A 15,411-nucleotide genomic window follows, 5' to 3' on the forward strand; every position below is an offset into this window, starting at 1 on the left:
AGATAGCCGCACCGCCCGATCCCGGTTGCCGTGGCAACAACGAGCCAGCTGACACTGTTTATGCCGAGGACAAGATGAGCCCGTGCACATGCTGAACTTCTTTTCCTATTGGCCGGGAGCTCTCACGACGTGTCTCTTGAAAGCCAATAGAAATGCTGTACACGTGCAAGTCCCCGTCGCTGATTGGTGATCATGCTCCGATCAGCTGGACAGCGCCGGAGAGCGAGTGGCACCGCCGTTCAACCTAACCTGTATGATGAGCACCGGTTGACTGGCAGCTATTAAATCCAATTGGAAGAAGACTCATCTTTAGGGCTCCGCTGTGGAGGCGGGTTATTGACCAGTGTAGCCAATGGTGTTGAAGGGGAGGTGGAGTATCAGGGTAGGGTGTGCAGTGGCATGGTGCTGAACGTTTGTTCATACTGGAATTCCCTCGGCATTATCCAGTTGCAGGGCTTTGCTTTACTTTCTTCCGAAGGGCCGCGGCGCAAAAGGAGAAGCCGATTTCGATGATTTATGTTAGGGCGAGCTGGTGGAAATTTGTGACGCTCTCCTTGTATAAACAAAGGACTTTAACTTGATGTCTCCTGGCCGCTGGAAGCCCCCAAGCGCGATGGGGGTGAAGGTGAGAACCTTCGGTATCGTCTTCGACAGTGAGGAGCTGAGCAGCTACTCGAGCGGCGACCGGGTAGCGGGCCAAGTGCTGCTGGAGGCGAGCGAAGAGCTCGCCGTGTCTGTCTTGCGGCTGGAGGCGAAGGGCTGCGCCCGGGTCCACTGGAGCGATAGTCCGGCAGCGCCAGGCGCCCCCGCGGCGCCCCGCTACCGGGACGAGGTGGTGTACCTGCATCAGCAGCAGATCCTGCGCCAGGCCCCAGGTAAAGCAGGTGTCTCAAGTGGGGAAGGGGATGGTGGCTCTTTCCGTCCTTCCAGGCGACGCTCCCATGGGACCAATATAACCTAGGAAACTTGACGATTTATTGAGTCTTGAAGGCAGTTACATGCCGAATGATACGTGGCGAGTAACATTGGTGCTACAAAAGTACAAGGCAATAACTATCTTAGGATTTTAACACTCTTGCCCCAACCACCACTACAAGCCTCTGTGTCACCTGGTGAAACATTTACTATGTTAAACCATTCCTGGTGCATTAGTATTTCGGAGAGCGTAGATTAGCTGGCAAGATTTGTGTGACTACCCTCTTCCCAGCTATACCTGATAAACCTGTAAAACTTCACTTGTAGAAGCATTCATTTCGAGATCACTGCGCTAAAGTACTAATTGTGCTAAATTTCCCATTTCCCAGCAACCACTGCAATCGTTTGTTCTGCACAAAGGGTGCTCAGTGCTCTTAACGTTGATACAATATTTTCCAGTTAAGTTTCATTGAAGTGAGTCGATCTATAGTTCTGAGTGCCAGTGGCACATTATGTCATTTGTCTTGGACTTTAGCCTTCAATGTACAAGTTCAGGAGATCAGTAATGCAATTCCTAAGGTACCTGTAAAGTTTTTAGAAGCAACAAAAAACTTGCTACAGAGACAAACGTGATTGAAAAGCTAAGTAGATACTTGAAATTTGATATAAAAGCAGGAAATACTCAACAAGTCAGGCAGTGTCAGTAATGAAGGGAGCAGTTAATGTTTCAAGTCAAGGTATTTTTTTTATCAGAATTAAATAGTTCTGAATAAGCTGGAAAGCTAGTTATCTGAAGGTGCTAAATTTACTGAGCCTTGAAGGTAGTAGCATGCCACCTTGGACTATGAGATGGGTTTTCCTCAAACTTCCCAGTGAATGTGAAAGTTCAAGAAGCCAAAGCAGAGAACAGATAAAAGTGGGGACATTTGAGATTAACCTTCTCGATGGGTTGTCTAAGTGGACTTGATTTTTAAAGCATTCAGCTAAATGTCATTGAAAAGCTGGAAGAATGTATTTTGAAATTCACATCGATTCTATTGAGTTATTCTGAAAAACAATCATAATTTGATGTTCCCTTTACATTGGGTTGGTTTCTCCACTGTAAAGGGGACAACATTATCACAACAAAATGCAGTACATTAAGTTGGAATAGTCAAAATCAGTAGGGTATCCAGAAATGAGAGGATTACTTGAAGGGAAGGCAAATAAAATAAATGTTTAAAACAATTAACTTTTCAAAGAAAGATTGCAAACAAGTGAATTGAAGAAATCTTTGAGCCAACCCACGCTATGATTGGAACTTCATGACTGAATTCTATTCTATTTCTTTCCCCATTCCTAATGTTTATACCATTTGTTTCATATCCTTCTATCTTCTGGAAGATGGGGAGGTGTAATCAGGTCCAATGACAACAATTTGCCTTTTACTGTGACAAAAAAACCTGAAAAACTATAAATCAGACCAAGGAATTGCACCTACTAAATGTTCACTTCGAAGAATCTCATATCACATGATGAGACCTCACAGGTTACTGTGCTTCAGTCAAGATAAGTTCCACTTGATGCATCAATCTGCAAATTCAGCCTAATATCTCAGTATGTCTATTAGTATAACATTTATTTTGGGTTCTTGTAAATGCATTTTTATTTTATTGATATGTTGTCTAACTGTGATCTTTCTCTATAGATGATCAGGGATACTTCATTTTACAAACTGGAAAACATGAATTTCCATTCACGTTTCATCTTCCACAGGGGTAAGTGATCCATTTAAGAATACTATTTTATGATTTCAAAAACAAATGGCAAAGATTTTAAGTTTTTAATTCATAAAACAGGCCTTTGGTCACATCCTTCAGTGGAAAATATGGCAGTGTTCAATATTGGGTAACAGCAATACTGGAGCGGCCTGGTGTCTCAGATCAAGTTGTGAAGAGAGAGTTCTCTGTGACAAGTCAAATTGATGTGAATGTGCCGTATTTCTTGGTAAGTTGATTTGTTTTCTTATTGTATCTTTGAAAACATTATTTAAAGAATTGTCAAGGGATCTTAGTACACCTGCATTATTTATCTTGCATGTTAGTTAACCATAATTCCTAAATAATGTGAAAGAATTAATAACCTTTTTGCAGTTAAGAATTACTCATCATATTCTAAACATTTGGCTTAATGGTTGCATATTCAGGTTAAGATTTAATGTAAATTTTCAAGTAGCAAATGTTACAGTTTGGTGCACAATGTAACAAGATGGCTGTTAAGTATTGTAATATTGATGCACGTAATAGGTGTTATCGGTTTTTTGTTGAAGAAACTCAGACAATAAATAGCCAGATTTGCAGGAAATTCTGCTAGGTACAAAATTCAAAGTACATTTATATCAAAGTATGTATACTATATACAACCTTGAGATTTGTGTCTACACAAGCAGCCACTAGACACAGAAACCCAATAGAACCCATTAAAAAGAAAAGGACAGTCAAACAGTATGCAGAAAAAAATAACAAATACTGCAAATAATAAAAGTAAGGAAATAACATTCAGAACTGAGGTTAACGTAAGTAAGACCACAGACACAAAGCTAGCAGCCGATTCAAGAGCCTGTTAAGTTGCAGGCCACAACCTCGGTTTAGCACCGAGATGAGTAAACCTTGCGGAGCAGTGAGCTGAACCAGCCCGTTTTTCGCTTCCAGCCCCAACACCCTGAACTTTTCAATCTGGCCTGGCGCTTAAGTCGTCCAAACTTGGAGTCATACCATGCTCTCAGACCCAGGCCCTGCTGCTTCAATATGCTCTTAGCCCAGGCCCTGCCACCATAATTTGGCACGTGCCAGATCTTTTCAAATTCAGCCCGGCGCTTAAATCGATCAAACCTCAGGTCTTTCTCTCTCTCGGGCCTGGGCTCTGCCTCGTCTCAGTTCTACATCGAATCATCTCCAAGTCTGCTCCAGCAATAGCCAAGCATTAGCTCATTCCCTGTTCTCATACCCAGGCCAAGCTGCCTTGATTTGACCCATACATGCCACGCAGTAACCATTTTGCACCTTCAGGACTTCAGTTCACACCACAATAATGCCAGGTTGTACAAGCAGTTCAAAAGCTCAACTCCAAAATGGAAGTTACAGGCTATAGACTGCAGTGATTGTTTACCAGAAATAGTGTGATTAATAAAGTAGTTAAGTAGTTTCTTGTTTTGTTTATCATCGGCAAATTGTCTCTGATCTTCATCAGTGCCATGTTAAACCATGAAGTTAAGGAAGCAAAAAGATAAAGCACTCAGTTCAGTGCATCTGTTGAGCATCATTTATAGAAAAATTTGGAATTGGTGTTTTAAGAAAAAGTCTCAATTTGCACACATCTTTCATTCACTGCAGTTAATGACGAGTGCATTTGGACTGGTTAAGTCCCATTAAGAGCCTGGTTCGTTAGTTCAGCAAATAAGTATTACAACAGTGCTTCAGGTCACCAGAAATGAATGACATGACCTAGAAATTGTCTGATTTTATAGAATTACTATTTGATTATTTCTAACCAGTTTGTATTGATGTTGTTAGTCTTCAGTGTCAAAGAGTAAAGAGAAGACAATTGGTTGTTGGTTTTTTACCTCTGGACCAATTTCACTAAGTGCCAAAATTGAGAGAAGTGGATTTTGTAATGGTAAGTTAAGTTTCCAAAAAAAAACGACTTTGGAATTTTGTGAAGTTTCTTTTTCAGTGCTAACTCTGAAACTTTACCACAGGTGAAGCAATCCCAATATATGCAGAATTTGAAAATTGCTCTTCACGCCTTATAATGCCAAAAGCTGCTATTTTTCAAACCCAAACTTATCTTGCAAATGAGAAAACTAAGACCTTCAGGCAAGTGATTGCAAATGTCCGTGGAAACCATATTGCATCTGGTAGTACTGAATCGTGGAATGGAAAGACCCTCAAAATTCCACCAGTGAACCCATCTATCTTAGATTGCAGCATCATCAGAGTGGAATACTCTTTAGCTGTAAGTATGTTTATTACGTATTAATATTTCAGTTGTTTCTGAAGATAGACTTGTAGGAAATGTGTTGTTAATATTTTAATAACAGTTAACACAAGTAGTTAATACATAAGACTAAAACAGAAAATAATTTAATCTCCTTGAATTTTAAGTTATAACAATAGACTGCAATTGTATCCTCACTTTTTGATTTTTTTTTATTTATAGGTCTATGTACACATTCCAGGTTCTAAAAAGTTGATGCTAGAGCTTCCTATAGTAATAGGAACAATTCCATATAATAGCTTTGGAAGCAGAACGCCTAGTATTTGTGGTCATTTCAATATGGATATGAGTTGGCTTCAACTCACCCTACCTGAGCAACCTGAAGGTAAATATTCTTCCTCAATTCTGTTGCACATTCAGTGAAACAAACTATTTATTTGGACTACGGTGAAGAACTGTAGTTTTAGATGACCACAGAGTAACCCACAGAATTGGAAATCTCATTGGTTTTGTCTTTTCTGATATGCTGTATGTTGCTGTTAGGTGTTCATCCTAAGGTTTTTTTGTCATCCAGCAGAGTGTTGTAGTCAAGGGGGCTGAACAGTAATGAATTCTCACAGATAACACTCGCAAAAACAAATCTGCACTGACTTTTGACTAGTTAAGCATTTATAGATGCATGCAAATTAAGGTAGCACATTGAATATCTCTGCCTTTAATAAAAACGTGTGTGGGCATGTGGCCAAGTGGTTCAGGCATTGGACTGGCGATCTGAAGGTTGTGAGTTTGTTCCCCAACCGAGGCAGCATGTTGTGTCCTTGAGCAAGGCACTTAACCACACAGTGCTCTGCAATGACACTGGTGCCAAGCTGTATCGGCCCTTGCCCTTCCCTTAGATAACATCAGTGTCATGGAGAGGGGAGACTTGCAGCATGGGCAACTGCTGATCTTCCGTACAACCTTGCCCAGGCCTGCGCCCTGGAGAGTGAAGACTTTCCAAGTGTAGATCCATGGTCTTGCATGACTAACGGATGCCTTTATTAAAAACATATAAGTCATTTGAAGGAATACATACCAAATTAATTTTGAGTTCTGTAAATCAAGAGTTTTGTGCCTTTTTAAAAAAAAACTATTTTGTATCTCTTGAAGCTGGGAATAGCACCAAGTAGGTTATTTTCCAATAGCGAATAACTTGAAGACTCAATATTATTGATAATCTAGAAAAACTGCAGATACTAGAAATTTGATATAAAAACAGTGGGTTAAATTCAGGTGGCATCTATGGAAAGAGAAAGTGCGTCAACATTTCAAGTTGAAGACTTCAAGAAGAAGAAAATTGTTTTTAAGTTTTGGAAAAGATACAGCAATGTATAGGATAATTCCACCGGAAGAAGCGGGATCTCCAAGTGGTGATCGATTTTAATTCCACTTCCCATTCCCATTGTGATATGCCAATCCATGGCTGCCTCTACTGTCGCGACGATAAGGCCACACTCAGATTAGAGGAATAACACCTTGTATTCCATCTGACATGAATATCGATTTCTCAAACTTCCGTTAATGCGCCTCCTTCATTATTCCCCATCCGCTTTTTCCTCTTCTCACTTTATCACCTTACCTGCCCATCACCTCACTCTGGTGCTTCTCCTCCTTTTCTTTCTTCCATGGCCTTCTGTCCTTTGCAGTTAGATTCCCCCTTCTCCAGCCCTGTATCTCTTTCACCAATCAACTTCCCAGCTCTTTACTTTACCGCTCCCCCTCCTGGTTTCACCTTCCCTCCCCCCACCTTCTAAATCTCATCTTTTTTTCCCTCCAGTCCTGCTGAAGGATCTCGGTTCAAAAAGTTAACTGTACTCTTTTCCGTATACGCTGCCTGGCCTGCTGAGTACCTCCAGCATTTTGTGTGTGTTGCTTGGATTTCCAGCATCTACAGATTTTCTCTTGTTTGTGTAGGATAACTTACTATTTTCCATATCTTGTGTGAAGCTGAGCTCAAGTGAGTTGTAGAGATCATTGCCATTGTGTTAAGGGAAGCAATTAGTGAGAATGCTAACAAAAGAGCATGAAAAGTTGTAAGGCAGGGTTGTAGAATGGGACAGTAGAGAGTAAACATTGAGCCAGTATCACATAGCTTAACAGCAGAAAAGGCCAGATCTAATCTAGAAAGTGAGCTACTGAATTTTAGAATTTAGTGTCCAAAAAGCTGTCCTGTGTCCAGATGGAAGATGAGATGTGCTCAATCTTGCATTTGGGCCTCTTATAAAAAGTGCAGGAGGCCACCGATAATAGGTCAGATGGGAGGGAAAGCTTGGAATGAAAAGCAATAGCAAACTCATTTGATCTGCCAACTAAGCAGGTGCTTTCCAAGGAGTAACCCAATCTGTTTGATTTCTACATGTGTAGCATTCAGTGTTCATAACATGGGTTGTTTCTGTGTACGAGATTAGAAGCATTGCAAATGAATTACTGCTTATGTTATTTCCAGTTTCATTTTTCACAAATGTTACCTGACCTGAGTGTTTCAAGTATTTTCTGCTTTCACCCAAGGTTCTTTTTAGTTCATTGGTTTGTGAATTTGATATTGGACAAAGCTGTGAAATCACAGCTCGGTACCCAACCATTTTTGGATTGCTAGATTTAACTCTGCATGTATGCACCTTGGAAGTTGTCTGTTTTGATCTATAATGCAGATGCCAGGTGTTACGTAATCTTAAATTCAAGATTTAATCTCTTAATTAAATTTAATTGCTGAATGTAAGTGAAAAGCCTTTTCATCTGACTGTTGTTGACAGATGCTGATTATGAAGCTCTCCCTTTCTTTTCTTTACCCAAAAGCTCCACCCAACTATGCTGATGTTGTATCGGAGGAAGACCTTGCCAGACATTTTCCATCTTTTCCACAAGCTGATGGTTTGGAACATGAATTTGGAAGCTCCACATTTGCTTACATTCAGGAGTTCAGATTTCAGCCACCACCAATTTATTCAGAGGTTTGAATAAAACATTTTTTTGATCATGTTTTGGGTCAGTGACTAAATTTTCTTGTGACAAATTAGTTATAATCCCTTAATTGTTCCTACAATTACATTGCAGAGGTTTACTATTTCAAAATAATTATTAATTGCTTCCACTTTTAGGTTGATCCTAACCCTACCCTTTCTGAAGAAGTACAGCATGAAGTGTCGTTTGAAATTTGAAGATTGTAACGTGAGATTACATGGTTTGTTATGAGTGGAAGAATGGAGCACCATGGAGCTGCAGGAGGAACATCTAAAAGGAAGTGAATTATGAACTGAGAAGGTGCAGAAGAATTGGGTGGCAGAGGAATGAGGAAGAATGACAGATATTAATCCTGCTCTGGGAAGCTGGAAAAGTGAAACTTTAATCACTCTAAACACGACAGAATAATAGAAACTTAATTTTTGAGTTGTAAACACTCAATTTCAGACTTGCTGCTACTGTAGCAGCTAACAGTTGGTGATGATGCAGTCACTAACCAATTACTATATTTGTTTTTTGAAGGAGAAAAGAAGCCTGAACAATTGGTGTCTGCTTATCTTTGGGAGAACCAACAACTAATGTTTACGTTTGCATATCTGTGGCCCTGAAAACACCTACTGTGTTTTCTGGGAGTATTCTTTGATTATTAAAATTACTGCCAATGTTACTTTAACTGATGAGCAAATGAATAGCTTCAGTAAATAATTGCCAGTTCTGCATTTGTAGTTACCAAAGAATTTTTTTTTAACTTTCATTTAAAATTTGCATTCAGTTGATATACTTGGGGTGCATAATCCACTTGTTGCCTTCACAAATGCAGGCCAGCTGGGTAAAGAAATAATTTCCCAGCTCCAAGTACCATCTGGATATTTGGAGTACATGGGGACTAAATGGTGGTGCTGTCTATAATATTGAAAGAGATACTCGGACAATTGTATATGCTGATCAATTGTTCATCACTATTAATGTCGTAATACTGGCTTTAATGCCATGATTTTTTTTGTGTGAAGGTATTTGCAGGAGTTTTGTTTTGACTGATACTTGCCAGTTGTTGACAAAGTACTGAAATAGGGATTGGTTGGTTTCCAAGGCAGTATGTTGAATTTGCATGTAAAACTGGATCCCTAAATTAATTGCATGTATTTGTAAACCATCAACTTTTTTTGAAAGAGAAAGGCGAGCTGAATCTTGAGCAAAGAAGTATGACCTCTGCATGTCTGCAAAGCTTTGCTGTCATTTCTCAGAGTAAAGGACCACAAGTTTGTTTGAGATTTTGGAATGTACACAACTTACCTTAAAAAGAAAAGTACTTATTTGAGTAGCAATCTTGCATTTAATTTATTTATTAAATACATTACAGTATTTCATGTGGGAGCTTGATACTAGTAATTATTACTCCCTCTTTCTCCAGCATACTCTTCACTACTGTGTAGAATTCCCAATTTGATCTCTAATTCGGAAATTTAATGGTGCAATATTGTTTCTCAGGGTTTTGACTGTTGTGCACTCTTATGTTTTTTTTATTTCTTGTGTTTGTGAGCTTGGGATGACATCTTTTATACTTGCTGAAGAATCTTGATGCTTATTCCTAATGTTACTTCTCAATTGTTCAGTGCTGTCACTTAATAGCAAAGAAAACTGGATCTTCTTATTAAGTTAAGAACCATTCTGGCCAATCAAGAAGTGAGAACTTGGGTATCTTCAATTGTATTTTATTAGCAAAATAAGTTTGTTTTGAGTTCATTATGGATTGTATTTTACATCTAACAATTGGCAAGGTATCTTTAAATTTTTGAACCTTGTGTGGAAATTCTGGATCTAAAGTGAAACTACAAGAATTTTGACTGTGACAAGTGTGGAATCTAATGTCTTAAATCTAATATAAGCAATGCACTTGGCTTTTGGAAAATGTGAAAATTTGATTTGAAACTACTTACAAAAGTAAAAACACTATAATTTTAAGCATTATACATGCCCTATGTAGCTTTTTATTTCCATATCTTTTCATTAACTGTGGTGGGGAGTTCGGCAATTATTTGTATCCCTGAAGTGGCCTTGTTTATGTTAAGTCTTGGTTTATCCTTAAGGAATGGGAGCACTTAAATGGAATGAGAGACAAGCACAGAGGTGTTACTTTGAATGTGAAATTACTCAATAAGCTAAATGTGCTTTATCCTTTGCCGTTATAACTGTGACTTTTTCCATTGTCCTCTTGCAACAAGATGCAAAGAAGTGTATTTTGTACTATTTAAATCAAATGCGACACTTTAATAAATTTTTTTTGGAAAACTCGAGCTTGTCACCACTAACTAAATTTATGAACTTCATCCTGTGAAATCTGATTACAGGGAATGGAAGCCTTGCCTTCTGTATTTTTTGTGAAAAGCTATCAATAACATTTATTTAAGCTTTCATCATTTCAACTGATTTTAAATACTGAACATACTGGTCATTGTAAGTTGTGCTGTGATTAGGTTCAAATCTAGGGTTGTTGGCAGCACAGCTCGAAGGGCCAGGAGGACCTAGTCCATGCTCTATTTCTAAATAAATACATAAATTGTAGTTGATATCTGTACATACACAATTCTACTTTACATATGCCTTTCAAGGCCTCTACACTGTTCCTATTGATACATAATAAATAGTGGTTGTTGGTACAAACTGCTCTAATAATGAGTGGTTTAAAAACAAAACTGCTGAGACTGCTGAACTGCCTTACCACTTAATGGGTCAAGCCCCATCTTGCTGACTGTGACATGTGAAACGTTCAGTGTAAAGAAACACTGTTGAACATTTTCAATGGGAAGATGGAGGACTTTTATTGAAATAAGGTGGTTCACATCAATATTCCAAAAGCTGCTAAGGACAGAAAGAACCGACAGCTGAAACATCCTCCTCTTATTACCATATTCAGAGGAGTGGCTGTCTGCATATACATGATCAGAACAAAGATAATCGCTGTGATTGAGTTACTCGGTGGCAAATTAGTTCCCATGATCTAATTCTGGACTGGAAATGCTGGGCTCCATATATCTATTATCTCCCCTTTATTATAATTCCAATGGTGCACAGTTGAGAATATTGCTTCCAATGCCTTGAACAACTTCAACTGTTTCTTAAGTCTTTCTAATGAATGTCATGCTTCCTTTTCGGAATAATCAAAGCTGGGGTTTTACAGTCTAATTAATATAGTCTTGTTGCCTGTACTAGTGACCAATGTATTCAAGAATGGCTCACTTTTCTATATAGCCATATTTTTTAACTAGTTTCTAAAATGTTTAATTGGCCTTCACTGTAAGCTGATAGCCGGTTTTCTTTGTAAACTGCAGTGCTGAATTATGCCTTTGTTCTTGTAATTTCAAAGCCAATTTCTGTGTGTAAATTATGTGTACAAGTGATATGAAAGCTGGTTCTTGCTTCTATTAATAGTTACTGTACTGCACCCACCGGTCCTGGTTCCCAGCCTCTAACAGAAAAGCCACACCAAGCTTTTCCTTGTGGCAACCTCCAAGTTGACATTAGGTGGTAATGGTAATACAATTGAATATAAAAAAAAACAGATGACAGAACATTGATTGTTACAGCCTGGCGTTTTATCTACTTGCATTCTTCCTTTGGATGCTAGTTGAGTGACAACAGAGCAAGTTACAAGGCAGCTCAAAGAATGACTGCAGGCTTTTCAGGCACTTCTCACTGCTCCTGGAATCTAACCAAACTGGCAAGTAACGTTTAATAGAATTCAACATTGAGTAAATCATTTAACAGGGTTGGTTATCATAACACTGGCAGCTCCTATTGAATAGGAGTTTATATAATACATTAAATAAATTGGCTGATCTGAAGCCTTGGCTTTGGCTGTACTTGTGCTCAAAAATAATAAATTCTTAATCAAAAGGAAAGGATTTTACTCCCTCTATTCTTGTTGGCAATGATTGTGGTAAGAATTTTCCCATGATTAATGTTTCGTTTCCTGGGTGTTTGTATGGTTCCCTCATTCTTAGGGAGTCCATCAGACATCTCACAAAGCACTTATCAGAGGAGATCCTGGAGAACTACTCACTGGTTGCTGACACCTGTATGGACTCTATCACTGGTCCCTGCTTTCAATGATGCTTGCAGAGGAACCTCTCTGCCAGAGTTGCCCTCACTCTTATGCTGTACTAGCTTGGTAATCTGTAATCAGTAGTCCTCATTCTCCCTGTTGGCCCTCCTTACACATGGGTTGTTTACTTCTGGCAGTTCAGCTGAGTGTCACCACAATGTTGAAACACAGTGTAACCAAGGCAATAGTGGGAAATGCCACTGCCATGCTGAAGATGAGATTCTGTTATCTGCATTAACCCTAAGGTGCACTATTGTTTACATCTCATTGGTCTGGAGAATTCATAGTTGTCTCTTTAGCCATCTGGAACTAGGCTAATGGGAGGAAACAACTTGTGTGAGGAAGCCAACGAGGAGCCCGAGGACAGATCATTTGAACAGATCGAACAGAATGACTCTGGCATGTTGGTTTCTCTGGATTCCCTGGCTCAACATGAGAAAAGAGTAAACTCTGCCCATAATATTAGGGATTTCTTTACAGAGATGGAATCTTGTCATCACCCATCTCCGTACCGAATCCAACCTTTATGTCAAACTTATCCCACTGCTGTCCTACACATGTAGTTTGAAGCTCTCCACACTCCATTTCCATGCACCATTACACTATACCAATAAACAACAAACTGATCCAAGTTGAGGCATTATCTTCCCTCTCACTTTCCAGCTCCAACTGCAATGCTTATAATTCATCAAAGAATTAAGCCCTGTTCCCAACATTTATATGGCCTATCTGGGTACCTTATAAAGATGACATTAAAATATTATAACAGGTTTTCAACATACAAGTAGAAACTCAAGACAGTTATTTTCTGAGTTCAATGCTGTTCCACCTTGTAGAGATGTTTTAACAGTCTAGTTCTACATTACTGAGCCTTTTATTTGTGACTACTGTCTAGCCTCTGGAATAGTGATTATTTTCCATTCAAGTGCACACAAATCCTACAAAAGCTTTTACTCCTGAAGGATTGGCTTCAGATGCAACACGCAATATTAATAAGGTAGAAAGAGTGCAGAGAAGGTTTACAAGGATGTTGCCGGGACTTGAGAAACTCAGTTACAGAGAAAGGTTGAATAGGTTAGGACTTCATTCCCTGGAGTGTAGAAGAATGAGGGGAGATTTGATAGAGGTATATAAAATTATGATGAGTATAGATAGAGTGAATGCAAGCAGGCTTGCAGGCTTTTTCCACTGAGGCAATGGGAGAAAAAAACCAGAGGACATGGGTTAAGGGTGAAGGGGGAAAAGTTTAAAGGGAACATTGGGGGGGCTTCTTCACATAGAGTGTGGTGGGACTGTGGAATGAGCTGCCGGACGAAGTGGCAAATGAAGGTTCTTTTTCAACATTTAAGAACAAATTGGACAGATACATGGATGGGAGGTGTATGGAGGGATATGGTCCATGTGCAGGTCAGTGGGACTAGGCAGAAAATGGTTCAGCACAGCCAAGAAGGGCCAAAAGGCCTGTTTCTGTGCTGTAGTTTTTCTATGGTTTCTATGCCAAGTCGAGGAGCAGATTTGCTGTAGAACACAGCAAATACCTCAAACACAGCCTGAGAGAAAGTAATCGAAGGGAACTGCTGATTGTCGGCAAAATATTCAGCAAAAAAAAAGTTTAACTTATGGTAAAGGAAAGTTCACCTCCCAACCTACTGTACAGAACTCAATGTGTCAGTGCTAAGCTTAAGATGAAAGTAAGTCCTGAGTATCTGCTTATAAAAGCTGCAAGGTTTTCTTCTCAACTTCTGCTAGATGGTAATGTCAAAAGTTACAAGTCATCACATAACTAACTAGATTTGGTGCCTGTTCTGATCCCCAGCAAGCTTTTGAAAATAGTGAAGATCAGAAAACAGGAACACTCACCAAACTCTTCACAATGCTGAAACCCTCAAACTTTATTCCCACAAAATATCTTTATTGTATTGAAGCTTGAAGTCATTCTTAAAGCAAACAGTTCATACTCCTGTGGCAGGCAAAGAGGACAAATTTGTACAAGCAAAAGGGAAGGTTGTGCTAATCAATTCTCACACGTGTGATTGTTGCAGGACCGACTTTGGCAGCTTGCAAGGGAAATGTGGACAGTGTTGATCAATTGTTTAAGCAGGGAGAGGTATGTATACATAATTATATGTTAAAGTTAATATTTAAAGTCTCCACATGCAGACTTCATACTAGTGCACACAGTTTGCCCTATTTCAATTCCTATAATTTGTAATTTCATGCAATATCACCTTTGTGAGAGAGCTGGAGAGTAAAGCCACTCATAGAGTCTCTGGCACCTGCTCACCACTGGCAGCTCATGTCTGACCTTGAGAAACAACTGAAGCTCCCACAGCACATTATCAAGACCACCTTGAGACCAGACATCCTCCTCGTCTGAGTCAGCAAATTACGTCATCCTGTTGGAGCTGACAGTGCCGTGGGAGAAGCATCTGGAGGAAGCCCACGAGAGGAAACTTGTCAGATACGAGGGACTGGTCAGTGACTGTCAGAGGCAGGGATGAAAGGCAAAGTGCATGCCTGCTGAAATGGGCTGCCGGGGCTTTGCTGGACAGCCTCTTCACAGAGGCCTCAGTGCATTGGGCACCACTGGCACAAGGAGGCAGAGAGCCAACAGCAACATCGCCGAGGAAGAAGAGAAAGTCTCAAGATACCTCCGGATGAAGACAGCAAGTCCATGGGGATCAGCAGGGCATGCTACCTGATCAACCACGGCTGGGTGGCCTGGGTGTTTCGGGTCTTTCTGATATGGGTACATCATAGATGATGTATTCAGAGCATCGTGAGATGTATCCTTTTTAAAAAAATGTTATAATTTATGTTGTTTATACTGCAACTTTCTTGCTAATGTACTCTTCATTCTTTTTGAGGAAGAATTTGGCCAATAGATGTGTCATCAAACACCTGAAAATTACTTTATACTAATTTCCATTACTCAGTGTTTCAAAAGCAAGCCGTCACAATGAACTAGCAATTTTATGTCCTGTCCTTTGTCATGGTCTGTTTTTGAACTGATGTTGTAGCAAATAAGACAGCACTACTCCGAGTCATATCCCCATTGCAATCACTTGGGATACCTTTCATAATGTTTCTAGTCGTTTATTATTTCTGCAGAACAGTTTGCCAAAATCCATCACAATTAAGAAACCAGTAGACAGAGGCATTATGGTAGCATGGTGGTCAGCACAATGCTATTACAGCTCAGGGCATCAGAGTTTGGAATTCGTTTCTGGCTCTTTCTGTAAGCAAATACATACGTTTCCTCCCATGGCGCGTGGGTTTTCTTCAGGTGCTCTCGCCTTCTCCCACGGTCCAAAGACAACCCAGTTAGTTGCTTATTTGGTCATTGTAAATTGCCCCGTGATTAGGCTAGGGTTAAATTGGTGGGTTGTTGGATGATACAACTCGAAGAGCAGGAAGGG

The 15,411-nt window shown here is 39.7% G+C and overlaps 1 protein-coding gene across 2 annotated transcripts; it reads left to right on the top strand.

The window, feature by feature from the left end:
* Window positions 1-378: 378 nt before the first annotated feature.
* Window positions 379-11,696, top strand: LOC134355667 (arrestin domain-containing protein 4-like). Of its 2 annotated transcripts, none has more exons than XM_063065920.1 (8): window positions 379-875; window positions 2,603-2,672; window positions 2,775-2,901; window positions 4,467-4,569; window positions 4,652-4,908; window positions 5,113-5,275; window positions 7,726-7,880; window positions 8,028-11,696. In XM_063065920.1, the coding sequence occupies exons 1-8, from the start codon at window positions 581-583 to the stop codon at window positions 8,085-8,087; spliced, it is 1,230 nt and encodes a 409-aa protein (XP_062921990.1). In that variant the 5' UTR covers window positions 379-580; the 3' UTR covers window positions 8,088-11,696. The 2 variants fall into 2 exon arrangements, with proteins under 2 accessions (XP_062921990.1, XP_062921989.1); XM_063065919.1 differs by having other exon boundaries at window positions 380-875; window positions 2,754-2,901; window positions 8,028-11,695.
* The last annotated feature ends 3,715 nt before the right edge of the window (window positions 11,697-15,411 follow it).

The sequence above is a fragment of the Mobula hypostoma genome, chromosome 13 (assembly GCF_963921235.1).
Source record: "Mobula hypostoma chromosome 13, sMobHyp1.1, whole genome shotgun sequence".
Taxonomy (NCBI): domain Eukaryota; kingdom Metazoa; phylum Chordata; class Chondrichthyes; order Myliobatiformes; family Myliobatidae; genus Mobula; species Mobula hypostoma.